The following is a 13035-nucleotide window of genomic DNA, read 5'->3' as shown; positions in this document are numbered from 1 at the left end:
TCCTATCTCTGGTGAGCAGACGCTCTGGTATTAATGTAAATCATTGATTTAATTTTTAGCTTTCTTGGTTTGCCCCTCACCTATCTAGGAAATGATTTCTCTGGTGATAACTAACACATCATGCTAATGAGAGAATCTAATGCACAATAGAAAAATGTCACCACTAATAATATTTGCATGAAGTTAAATAAAGCAACTGTAGGAGAATGTCAGACAGTTGTTCTTTAACAAGACACAGTTTCACAATGAAATTATGTTGTTAATTTTGTTACATCATTGGGTGAATCCTAAATTACTACATAATGATGCACAGAGTCATTTATAATTCTAACTTAGGATTTCACTCGTGTCTGAAAAGAGACCGTATTAAGGGATCCACATTTTATTTGAAACAGGTTAAATATACCTCACTAATAATAAAAGGTAAATGCCTCTACTACTGTGCAAAGCGTGGGCTAGAGCCTTTTACCTGTGATGGTTTCATTTCTTTCAAAATATATTAGACTATTGCATCCCTTGAGGGAGCTACAAAGAATCTGCTATGCCCTCACATGCACAAAATATTTACAAACATAGAAAAATCACCATTTAAAACCTGATTTAAAAACACAAAACTTCCAGAAACAGGCCTTGTTTTCTGCTTTTAATAATGAGGTTAAAATGGGTAAAATAACATTCTAGGACTCTAGGAGATTAACAGAGAAGATGAGCAAAGGGTCTCTGGTTATTCTCGACCTGTCGCTGATCAAAGTGACCCCAAGAAGAACTCCTTTCACAAAAGTCAAGAATCATATCCTTTAAGGTTATCAAATATTTTTGTATATGAAAAATATTATCCCTTTTGAAAAAAAATACTCAAATATGGGAGAATAATGGAGAGAGGCAGAAAAATGTAGTCAAACTGTCAGGTCCCCAACTTGAGAGGAACAGACTTATTTCCATTAAATCTAAATTGGCCTCGGATTGTGGTATCTTTTTGTTAGAATTAGACTGAAAGACTTAGACATAAGCAAACTTAACTTTGCTCATACAAAACAAAATACAAAGATTTTTATATCCCTACTTCTTAAATTACCTGTAGAAGACACAAAGCAGGAATATGAAATTTCAGTATGCATGAGCTATTTCCCACTGTAAGTTTTGCTGCAGTTAAATAATACTGATGAATTCTCTGTAACTCAGTTTTAAAAACTACTAGTCCTTTCCAATATTTAAAGAAATGACCAGACAAATCTTACAGATTCTAACTTATTGCAGAAAACTTTGAAGTACAAAAATTCAATAAATTTATTCATTTCATGAGCTAAGTCAATTTTGTCTTAGAAATTAAAATAATCATAATATAGAAAAAAACTCTATGCATTAGAAATACAAAATTCTGCATACGTGATTAAACTGGGCAAACTTTCACCCGTAGTAAGACAAAAGGTGGCTTAATGTGTATATCGAAACTAGTATAGCTTGAAACTATTGGCTTCAAGAGATACCATTTCAAGAAAAGTGTCTTTCGTGCACTTGTGCGCGGGCGCACGCGTGCACGCACATGCACACACACTGCACCAGCATTGCTGATGAACTATAGGTCAGGAAAATAAACATCTTAACATGTACAGCCCATATTATTTTTAGATTTAAAGAGTTTGAATTTAAGTTTACACAATATTTATATAAGCTAAAATGTCATCTATCTTGAAGGAGGAAAAAAAACACGTAAACTCATACCCTTTTACATGCTTTCCAAAAATGCACAGGAGGTAAGCATTTAGTAACTATGACAGGAAAAAAAAGGGGGGGGGGGATAAGTTGACAACTACAACAAAATCAAAAAATAAAGAGAACACAGAAAATACAGTGAAATCACAACACTTTTTCAATCGTGATTTTTCTCCCTTCATTGTATTACTGTTTAGTAAATAGTATAATTAATATTGTATAGTTTTATACAGCATCCATCATGTATAAATTACTTCCCTGTGTTTCTACTCTTTTCATGTATTCACTGATGCTCACTTTGACACATATATGTATGCAGGTACACACAAAATGGATTTTTATATACCCACAGAGTGAAGCAGCTGGATCAAAAACATCATGCTAGCTTGGCTGTTTAAGTTTTTCTCTCTCCATGATTGTAAATTATTTTCCTAATTTTGAACCATCATTTCTATAATTTACCTTTTTTTTTTTTTAGCTAAAATGTTTTCCATGACTTAAAGACTCGTTAGATTCAAATCTACTTGGAAATGGGCTAGTGCCAAAGAAGCAATCTAACACCATCTATGTGGTTCAATAGCCATTTATCAATTGATCATTATCTCTATCTGGTTTTATTAACTCTTTTCTAGCTAGAGGGAGACGGAAACCAAATCTTCCCTTTCAACACACACACACGACCTCCACTAACTCGAGGAAACCCTGATGGTGACATCTAATTTTTAAAGAGCAGCACAAGTTATTTGGTCCTAAGCTCAGTGAAAACACACTCAGTGTTCCAACCACGAAGAGAGCCACCCAGGCAGGGCTGTGCCTCAGAAACACACCTCTTCAAGCACTCTGCAACGCCAAGGAGTATCTCTGGGAGGAAATGAACTTTTTAACTTGCAAGAATGGGAAATTGCACATAAAGAGTTGCTTATTGGGTTTATGTTGATTGCATTTAAATCCCAACTTACTGTATCAGCAGTAATCAGGGTCCCTCTACAGGATATGTCAAAACACACCTTATTCAAATGCATTTATCCTATCTAGAACTGTGTGATACAACTATTCGCTAGCTAAACGCTACAAAGCCCTGGATCTTCGCACTATCTTTTGCAGATGCATTTCTTAACTTGCAGTGGTCTCTAGCCTAGCAAACTGTTTTCTTCTCTTCGTTACCCAGACTTGTAAAATTGAATTAACTCAAAGTATTTAGTTCTCGTCAACTCTTACAAACAAAACAAATTTTTTTTTTTAAAAAAGAGAACAGTTGCAGCATTTTTTTTTTTTTTTTGAGTGGAGCAATATCAATTTTCTAACAACCTCCAGCTACTTAAAATCCCAGCATATCTGTCAGGAATACTTTCGTGCTGTGCGGAGGATACTATCATACTAACTCTAGCTTTGTGTGGGTTTGGTGAAGGCTTTTGAAAAGCAAGACGTGTCTGGGAGGGAGGCACCAGGGAACTTCCCTCCCTCGCTTGAGCACAGTCCAAGATGAAAGTTTCTGGGTTGTTTCCCTTCGCTTCCTCTCCCCCTCGCTCCCCCTTGGAACCGCAGAGCCAGCGATTGTGCAAGAGGAGCCGGGCGCGCGGGGCGCGTATGTAGGTATCACCGAGCGCGTGGTACGAGCCGCAGGCTCCGCTGATTAATGAGCATCGCCGGCGGCCTCGCGCGGACACGTCGGCTCTCCCGGCAGAGCCAGCAGCCGGCGCGGCTGGTCCCGAGGACGGCTCTGGGGAGGACGCCGAGGCTGCGGCCGAGTGTGAGTGCGCCGGCCGGCGGGCGGGCAGGCGAGCGGGCGGGCGGGCGGGCAGGCAGGCAGGCGGGAGCCCAGCCGGCGCGGCGGGAGCGCAGGGCGAGCGCGGAGGCGGCGGCGCGGAGGAGCTGGGACCCGCCGGCCGACTCAGCCCGCCACGCGCGCCGCCTCCGCCCGTGCCCCTCGGCGCTGCAGCGGCTTCCGCACAGCCTCCTCTCCCTGGCCGGGTCGGAGTCGAGCCGTGTCCAGCCCTGGGATGTCCGTCGGGCAGTGCCGAGGGGCCCCTACGTTTGTTTTATTGCTGTTGGGCTGGCGAACCTACTCCACTTGGATTAAGTGATAAATATAGACAGAAAAATAACATTTCGGGGGGGTGGCTTTTAAATTTTTTATTTTTTATTTTTAACAGGAAACAATCTTCCCACGATCCAGGATACACTGTGAAACTTTGCAACAAATGCCTTTGCTTTCTTTTACTTCAGTATCCTTTCCCCCCTTTTCTTTTAAGGAGCCCTTAGGGAAACCGTGAGGTAACCCTGCGCGTTCCAGTAACACAGTTATGACAAAACAGCCCAACTACGAAGTGATCAAAATTCCGGAAATGTTCAGAAAGAAAATACCAGAAACAAAAGTGCACACAACAATTCAAGGTTTCCTTAAAAAAAAATGAAAGTAACTTACCTGTTGGGACATTCTGAATAAGAGGTTAGTATCAGCGTTTTGCCATGTCCCCATGAACCCTGGTTCAGCCGCAGTCGTTCTGGTTCCGAACTGCATGGAGTTGTCAGTACAGGAGTCTCTTAAAGTCAAGTCTCTTGCCCTCTTTGGCTCTCTGTCTCTCTGTGTCTCTCTTTCTCTCACATCCACTTCTGCCTCTTCTGACTGAAAAGTGAAGGTGGATTTTTTGAGCCTCTTGGCAGCCAGTAGCAGGAGTGTAGTGTAGTTAAGAAGCTGGCTGAACTGTGCATTTCATTTGGGAAGGGGGAGATCTGGGGGAGGGAGGGGGTCAGAGCTTCTTTCGCACCTTCTGCACAGATACCCCTATCATTTATGCATAGATTGTGACTCCCCGAGCTTGCCTTTGCTGGGTTTAACAGCTGCCTGTCAGGTGTGCAGGCAGCACTGGAGACCCAACCATCAGCTTCAAACTCCCAGCCACTGCATGTCATTGGATAGCAGAGCTAAAAGTCAACTGCACTGTTCCACTGTCAGGCACCAAATGACACCCTGTACTAACCCCTCTCTAGACACACAGAGAGATACACACTTGTGCACACTCCAAGCAGCACCACCATCAGGGACTGTCCACGGGGCAAGGAGAGTCTGGGACCCTTCCCGAGGAATTTTTCCCAAGAATGCTTTCAGGTATAACATGCAATTTCTGACAGCAGTCTCTGCTTCTACATTTGTAAACTGCTATGCTTAAAAACACTTTTTTCCCTTAATTACACTGGAAGAAAGGAAAATATTCAGCTGTAAAAGAATGTAAAGTTGACTTAGTTGTTGCCTAAATGTTAGCTCCTAAAAGTCATATAGTGTGTGCTAGGCTATTTATAACCTCATATAAACTCCTAGAGAAAATAATACACATAGAGATGTGACCTTAAACTCTAAAATGTAAATAAATAAAACTAGCAGTTTTTTGAACATAGAAGATGCACAATAAACATTTGCAAATTACATACAAACTATTTAATATCCAGTTTCTCAGGGCAAGAATTACTAAATTCGATGTTAAATAAGACACTGAATGGCAAAGAAAAAAAGTGTACCTTTTCTCAAAGCTCAAGAGCAGAAAAAAAATCCTCTGTTAAAGTTCCTGGATGAAGCCTCTATAATATCCTTTCAAATCATAAAGAAGAAAACAGCCTGTCCCATCTCAGTCAAAAAGTAATGAATATAAAAACTCCATTTTTCATTCACGATCTCTCTGGAAAATTCTATAATGTTTTCCAGCCTGATGAAATATCACCCAGATAGCATGTCGTATTTTTAATTAAACCCATTTTAAAACAAAACATCTATTTATTAGATGGTATTTATCCACCTTATTTATGGAAAAGCAGAACTGAACAAAATGCACTGAACATAAACAGCAACTCCAAAATGGAAAGCTAAATTCATGTCATCTCATAAAAGTAGTCAGCAGGAAAAAGCCATCCTTCCTAAACTTAAAATGTAAGGCACATTAATCTTCAACCACCTACAAATACTGAGGACAAATGTACCACTCTCCTTGCTCCTTCTTAACTCAAGAATAACAATAAACCTTACTCTCTGAAACAACAAAAGAAACAGAAAAGAGCTTCAATGGCAACTCGGTGTCATTAGTGGACAATGAGAAAAGATGAGAAAACGTGCACTATGTTGACACAAATGTGCCTTCCCCTCTAGAACAGACGTCTCCTGAAAGCTTTTCTGTTAAACTTCCCTCCGGTTCACCACCATTAAGCACAAAAAAGTCTCAAAAGCAGCAAATTCAATATCTGAGAAGAAACAAACAAGAACCCAAAGAATTGTTGCCTTAAAATATATTAAGTCCACCTGTGGTCAATAAAAATATTCTTGAGGGGGGAGAGGGCTGGAAAAGACCCTATGAGTCAATTGTCAACAGTGACTGTACCTTTACAGCTAGCTATTACCCACTTAAACTCCCTCTAAAATTTGCTAGCCTCTTGATTTCTGAAGTGGCACTCAGTGCCTCAGTCAAGCTGCCTGCTCAGCTCCTGACCTTCCCACTAATGGCTGTTATTTGTGGGAGGCTTAAGGACACTGTCAATAGCAAGCTTCCTCCTCGCAGGCTCTGTTGTATCGCTTTGCCTGCGTGTTCTCTCTCGCCTGCCTCTTGCTCTCCCGCTCTCACCCTCTCAGCCTCTAGGCTCCCCCTCCTTCCTTCCTCTCTTCTTCACTCCCTCTTCCTCTTCTTCCAGCCCCAACCCCTCCTTTCTTTCAGTCCAGCGGTCCTCTTCTTTCCCAGTTATCCTCCCCCTCCAACCACACACACACACACACACACACACACACACACACACACACACACACACACACACACACAAAACGCAAAAATCAACTGGCATGCAGCAGCAAGCACCTGCAGTAATAGACTCTTTTATTAAAACTGTTATTCTGCAAGACTTGAAATTCCCCGTGGACCGGGCCATGTCAAAGCCGATATAATTAACTAGAGGCTCAGCAACGGATCAATTACCAGACAAGCAAGTGATAGTGAAATCAATGAAAGATCATCAGCCACATTATCAGTGTTGCAACTCATTAGGGCAAAACTGAGAAATGTGCTCAAAGCGAGCCCAAGCAAGGTGGCATTACAAAACAAAGGGCTAATTTGGAGACCCTGCTGTGAACAATCTGTAACAGAATTAGCCTTTTTTCCCCCTAAACTGCACAGCTCCGTAACTAAATGTGACAGACTGAGAGAAGCAGTTTATTAAGACACCAACCCCAAGTTTATTTAGTTCATAAACTCTCTCCTAGAAAATCAATACAGTCTGTACAGGGTTATTAGGCTGACTAGCTAATACATCCAAATCTGGTCTGCCCAGCCAGCAGTCTTCTGACAAAACGCTGCCCAACGTAGGCAAGCCAAGCTCCTCACGACAGCAAAGCTTGGGTTGCTCCAGATGAAACAGGTCTGCAGCATAACCAGGACCTGGCATATCACTGTCAAGGCACAAACAAGCCTCAAGAGCACCAGGGTATCTTTCTAAGGTTTAAAATATTTCTTTTACAACAAACTTACCATGCAATCCTGCACCTGCCAAATGGATCTGATCAAAAAAAACCTTAACTACTTTGTAAGAATAGTCTACTCAAAGGACAAGTTTTATTACAATGTGACAACAATTAACCCAGACAAAAAATGAATAAATGAGTAAACGAAAACCTCAAGCAACTCTCCATGCTGCACTTTATAGATCTTAAGATTGGAACGTCCGTTTTTAAGTCAAACTTTTAAAATACAAATCTGACTTCTCCAGAAACCCCCCAAATGCATTATTTGAACTTGCCACTCACTTCCACACAGAAACACAGCACGTAGAGTCCTTGATCTTAGGATAACCTTCTGTCTAGTTGGCATGTTAAGGACACAGGTACGAAAAAATATACCTGTAAGGCACAAGGATGACTTTTGAGTTTGTTCACTGGCTAAATAGTCTGCTGATTACAGAACAACTATCTGGAATCATTTGTATTAAAATTACTTAAAATTAAGGAGTAGAGGCAAGTATCACTTACTGACACAGTAATTGTTTATCTGCCGCCCTAAGTTCATGTATTGCAGCTTAAAGAATCACAAATACTAAAGGCTATGTGCTGGCTTTCCCACGTTTACCAATGGTGAGAGACGGACCATGGGAAGAAATACACCACTAGGTCTAAGGCACCCAAGTTGTGGAAGACATGGGAATATGAATACCTCCACCTCAACACAACACATCCCAGAAATACACTTATGCCAAAGTAAGAAACTCAAATGCAATTTACAATGTTAAAATAGATTGGAGAACTGAAGGAAAAAACAAATAGACAAGAGTTTTTGGAAGAGATTTCTGATGTTTCTGACAGCACATTTAAAATGTTCCAAGAAGAGGATTACACTATTAATGTGACTTCAGTGTACTGGCTCTAAGATACTGAAAACTAAACTTCAAAAATAGTCTTTATTTTCACAGGACTTTACTAAAATCCAATTTATAAACTGCTGTGAAGAAACATTTTCCCCCTAACTTTTGAGCTGGTCCCTTAATGTAGCATTTCATAGCTCGTGGTTTTTTAGTAATCTGTAAAAAATTTAGACATATATATTCTCCAGCTATACTATAGGTACCAATGTTTTTGAATAGTAATTAAAAGTTGTAATTGCAGAGAAATGGTATTTTTAAAAACCTTTTTGCATATCACTACATACTGTGCGTGTACCCTCAATGAGATCCAATTAGTTGCCAAGAATTTGCATTTCAGTTAGTGTGGAATAACAAGACTATAGGGAGGCACAGTGCAATTCCACCAGCAGAGTAAGAAAGTGTGTTCTTTCTTGTTAGCTCTGTAAGCAAGAATTCCCACAACTGACTGCTTAAAATGTTACTGATCTTTTCAATATTTGGGTATTGAGGTGGGTTACGTTCTTTCCCTCCATTAAAAAAAAATTACACGTCGGTGCAAATATTAGCCACAATAAAAACCTTGAAGAAACAAAGGATTTTGTTTTGTGTGTTTGTATATGGGATGGGGGGGATACTTTTTAATATTTATTAATAATTTCTTTGAAAGCACATTGCTTTCTCAGAATAAGTTCTGTAATTGGGGGTAGGGAAACCTCATGTATGTATGTGTGTGTGTGTGTGTATAGTTTTGTGATAAAGGCATGCATTTCATACACTGAGAAAGTACTCAAGGATTTCCCTTTTTTCTAGCTATGCTTCCAACTATGTAAATCCTAAGCAAATATCAAATAAATGTACAATTTATAGACACAGTATAACAAGCATCTCTAGGACTTCCACTGGTTCACGGAACAATACCTGTAATTCCCTGGGTTCAGCTTAGCAGCTGTTAACAGATTCTGTAATCTGTAATGACAGTAAACTGGCCTTTGCTCTTCTTTTATTCACTGTTCATTTTCAAGGCTTGGTTAAGTACAGAGCTGGGTTAAAGATCAGTGGTTTTTCATGTGACACACGCTGGTATTCATCTAATGGCTTGTCAAGACAAAACTGTCCCTGTTCTTGCCAAAATAATAAAAATGACGCGCCACATCGCATGACAATCAGCACTTCCTTATGCCAAAATAAGTCAAGCTTTTGTAATTCACTTATTTTATAAAAAAAAAAAATTTTAGTAATTGGCTATCCACTCCTATATGTGGACTTAGGTTGCCATTCTCAAAGGAGATTTTTTAAGTGGTATGACCTCTCTTAACTCTAACCATGTAAACCACTTTCTAATCAAATCAGACTTTGCCATATGCAAATAAAGCTGAAACTACAAATTTGTATGGCATTAAGGTATATAACTTAATGTATGCAAATGAGGCGGCAGTAGAGGCTGGGCCTAGTCACAGAGGTGGGGGGAACCAACTGAGGAAATGTCATTTTTCTTGAGAACAAAGTATGAGACTTGCTTTGCAACATCTGTTGGGCTGTGTGAAATGTTAACAGATGTCTTAAGTGAAAAAAAGAAAAAAGAATTAATAAAGGAAACCTCCTCTGAACAGATAATCCACCCACATTTCCATATTCCTGAGGAAAAAAGTTGACAGCACCCTTTTTCCCTTGTGAAACCTGCCATCCCTATTTTACTGTGTAAAGTTTCATTTTCCATGTGAAGTTAAGGGGGTATTTTTTGGACTCATGCTCATGAACAGAGAAAAAGTAAAACTAACAATAATTTCAACTGAGGTTTTTCCCTGTGTGTATAATTATATCATAATCTAAGCTGCCTGTTTTCCCTTGAGTCACATATGTCACTGGATGGGAGGACAGTGAAAAGTTCACCCCACAACACACACACACACACACACACACACAGATGAAGTATTACTCTATGGTGCCTGCATGTTTGGAGAGAAAGGAAAGAGATTAAAAAAGTAGCTGTTAAGATAGAGTTCTGATATGAGACATCTCTACACTTTAAGTTGTTCATCTTCACCATTAGCATTCATCTATCACACCTCCATCTCACACTATCCACTGGCTCCTAATTTCCTTCCAGGATCAGCCTTGTAAGGGATGAAACATCCCGGTTTCAAGAGCCAAGCGGTCTAGGGCAGTCAGGTCGGATGATTGCAGAGAAGACGATGATACTACGTGGCCCCCTACATTTAAATGTTAAGGAAACTGGAAAACTTTTCTTAGTCAACAATTCTCATTCGTGTCTCCATTTATCAGATGATGTAGTCAAAGCTGAATGCAGCCGCCTTTAATCCAGATTAAAAGGAAGATGCATGCCTGCCAACTACTGAATCTAACCCAGTGTCCGTTTGTGCATCAAAGAATTGAACTATGCACCTGTATTCTTCTATAAATCTTTCTCTTTGATGACATCAATTCTGTTGCTTATTCTCTAAAAACGTGAGACATAAATGTGGGTTATCAGCTCATGGATTAACCATTTCAAAATGCAGTTAAGGATCTTTGCAGATTCAAAGGAAAGAAGAAAAAACTGCACGTCCTCTCTGCTTGCCAGACTCAATCACTGGCCCCTCTCTCCCCTACAATAGTCACTGTTAGAATTGTGCATGCTGCGTCCTGTTTACAACCATACCTTCTCCAGGTGGCTCCGGCGGCCAGGCTGGGCATTTCAACATAAAGAAACCCCAGCCAGAATGGCCTGAAGATTTCAGGGGACAAGATCATGTAAACAAGACGTGCAGGCATACTTTCAGTTTTTGGTTAGTATGTTTTTTGCCAAAGCATCAAGGGTCCTAATTGCACTGATGTTCACTCACAGGAATACCACATTAGAGCACATGACAAAAAAACAGTAATATTAACTGCCCTACCAAAAATCGTGATCACCTGCACCAAGGGAGAAGCTTGTGCACTGAGAACAGTATTATGTGACCTCAGACTAAGAGGAAAACAGGCCTCCTAAAATAAGGTTTGAATAGGACAGAAATTTAAATCACTTGAAACAGATGCAGGCACATCCCCCACGAGTAAATACTACCTAAAAGCTTCGTCCTTCTTTGGCAAAAGGGAGAAACCACCCCTGCTGACACCTGTCTCCGTACCAACTGCAACAATCAATGTGCTACAGCATCTGCTGACAGCCTAATCAGGGGCTCAGTTTCAGAAAAACACATCAAGGATGTGTTTTCAGGGATATCCAAATGCCATAATCCCTTGCAACACTATAAAAATTTAAAAATAAAAAGATTTCGGGAGGGTGTGGTAGATGAGGTCGTTTGTAAAATGTTAAGGAAATGACGAATCCTTAGAATCGAGACATTTGCAGATGCAAAGGCATCTGAGGTCAATATCAATCTCCAGCTGCCCCCCAAAAAGTCAAACATTTTACCTATCCTGTTTTGCTTTAAAAACACAAAAGTGACTTCGTTCATTTTCTCTCAGCTACAGTGACAATGGCTTCTTCCTACCATAACCTAAAGTCTACATTTCATGAGAAAATCTAGAGGAAAACCCCCAGTAACAAGTTTTCTTAAATGAGTATAAAAAACAGACAGGAGTAAGCAGGAAATTATTTTTGTATGTCCATGAAGAGCTGCAAGGATTATAAAGATAGTATTAATTTCTTTATGTTCTTCCTTCTCAAGTCTGTGGACCTAGTGAAGTTATTATAAAAACAGTTTAAATTACTGTCAGGAAAGAAGACTGAGATTCACAGACAACCAGTTAATCCAACAATGCTCTTAGAGTTATCACAGAAAAAAAGCAACTCTGTTGATGGTACCCTCTTATATATAATTCACAAACCTAAAAACTAAGTTAAAAAAGTGAAACACTAAGTATACTTGAAGTTTCAGAATCTTTGGAAAACCACCGAGACTAGTTTATAGACATACATATTTAAATGAAAAAATGTTGAAACAAAGCTAATTTGAATGAACTTGAAGATTGTTTTCAAAATTAAGAAACTCAAAAGATGCCAGAAACTCATTAACAGCAAGTTAAAAATAGGAAGAATTAATGGGTAACTTAGTTCTGAAGAGTGATGACCTTCAGTGGAGAGTAGTGGCTACAAAGAGGCACAAGGAAAGCTTCTGAGGTTCAGATGTTCTGCGAGATATCTCCGTCTAATTGGTGGTTCCGGGTATGATCACTCTGTAAAAATTCACCGAGCTGCACACACTTAAGAGCTGTGTACTTTCCTGTATGCACGTTATGCTTCAGTTCTAAAAGTTTAGTTTACTACTGCTACAGTCTATGGTACTACATCTAAAATCAGTAATAACAATGAGTTAGAATGCTGGGAAAGAAAAAAAGGGAAGGAAAAGATAAAATAAGGTGGGGGAGGGAAGGGACAGAAGAAGGCAGATACTTCATCACAGTCAAAAATCATTCATGTAACTGTCACTAAATGTACTGCTTGCAGTAATTTCTCCCAAGGTAAGAAGTGTGAGGAATCAAGTAAATTCCTGAGTTTCACAATATGAGGATGAGTGTGAAAGACAGTAAGAGGGAGGGAGAAAGAATACTCAGGTGAGACAGACCTGAACTAGATGGTACAAGAATGTGAGTGTATCCAGGTGGCTTAAATGGAAAAGAACACACCTCAACCTGAGAAGAGGCAGCCACCCCACAACAGGGGATCCCGAGATGAGCCTGCCAGCCTCGCTCACTGAGCCTGTCCTCTGACTTGTAATTATGGCTATTTGGTGTGGTCACTGAACATGCCTGTTGAGAGATCGGGAAGGAAATCACACATACTCTGCAGACAGTATCATTTGGAAGCAACTGAGTACATTACAACAGATTAAAAAACAACTGCAAATATAATATACTCCTCTGACCACCCAAGCAGTTTTAAGAGTTACTAAGACTGACAGCAGCCAACCATTAAAAAAGCAAGCCCTGGAAAGAAAAAGAGTAACAAAGGGG

The 13035-nt window shown here is 39.9% G+C and overlaps 1 protein-coding gene across 18 annotated transcripts in view; it reads right to left on the bottom strand.

Moving 5' to 3' along the window:
- Positions 1-13035, bottom strand: part of BNC2 (basonuclin zinc finger protein 2) — a 410419-nt gene that overhangs the window by 282177 nt on the left and 115207 nt on the right. For 13 of the 18 annotated variants that reach the window (XM_074361530.1, XM_074361531.1, XM_045509913.2 and 10 more), the window contains one exon: positions 4139-4339. The exons of the other annotated variants lie outside the window; for them this stretch is intronic. In XM_074361530.1, the coding sequence (XP_074217631.1) occupies positions 4139-4234 (96 nt within the window). In that variant the 5' untranslated portion in view covers positions 4235-4339. The remainder of the gene's footprint in view (positions 1-4138; positions 4340-13035) is intronic. 18 annotated transcript variants of the gene reach the window in all.

This window comes from Camelus bactrianus, chromosome 4 (genome assembly GCF_048773025.1).
Source record: "Camelus bactrianus isolate YW-2024 breed Bactrian camel chromosome 4, ASM4877302v1, whole genome shotgun sequence".
In the NCBI taxonomy this organism is placed as follows: Eukaryota; Metazoa; Chordata; class Mammalia; order Artiodactyla; family Camelidae; genus Camelus; species Camelus bactrianus.
This window is presented reverse-complemented; position numbering and strand designations above follow the sequence as displayed.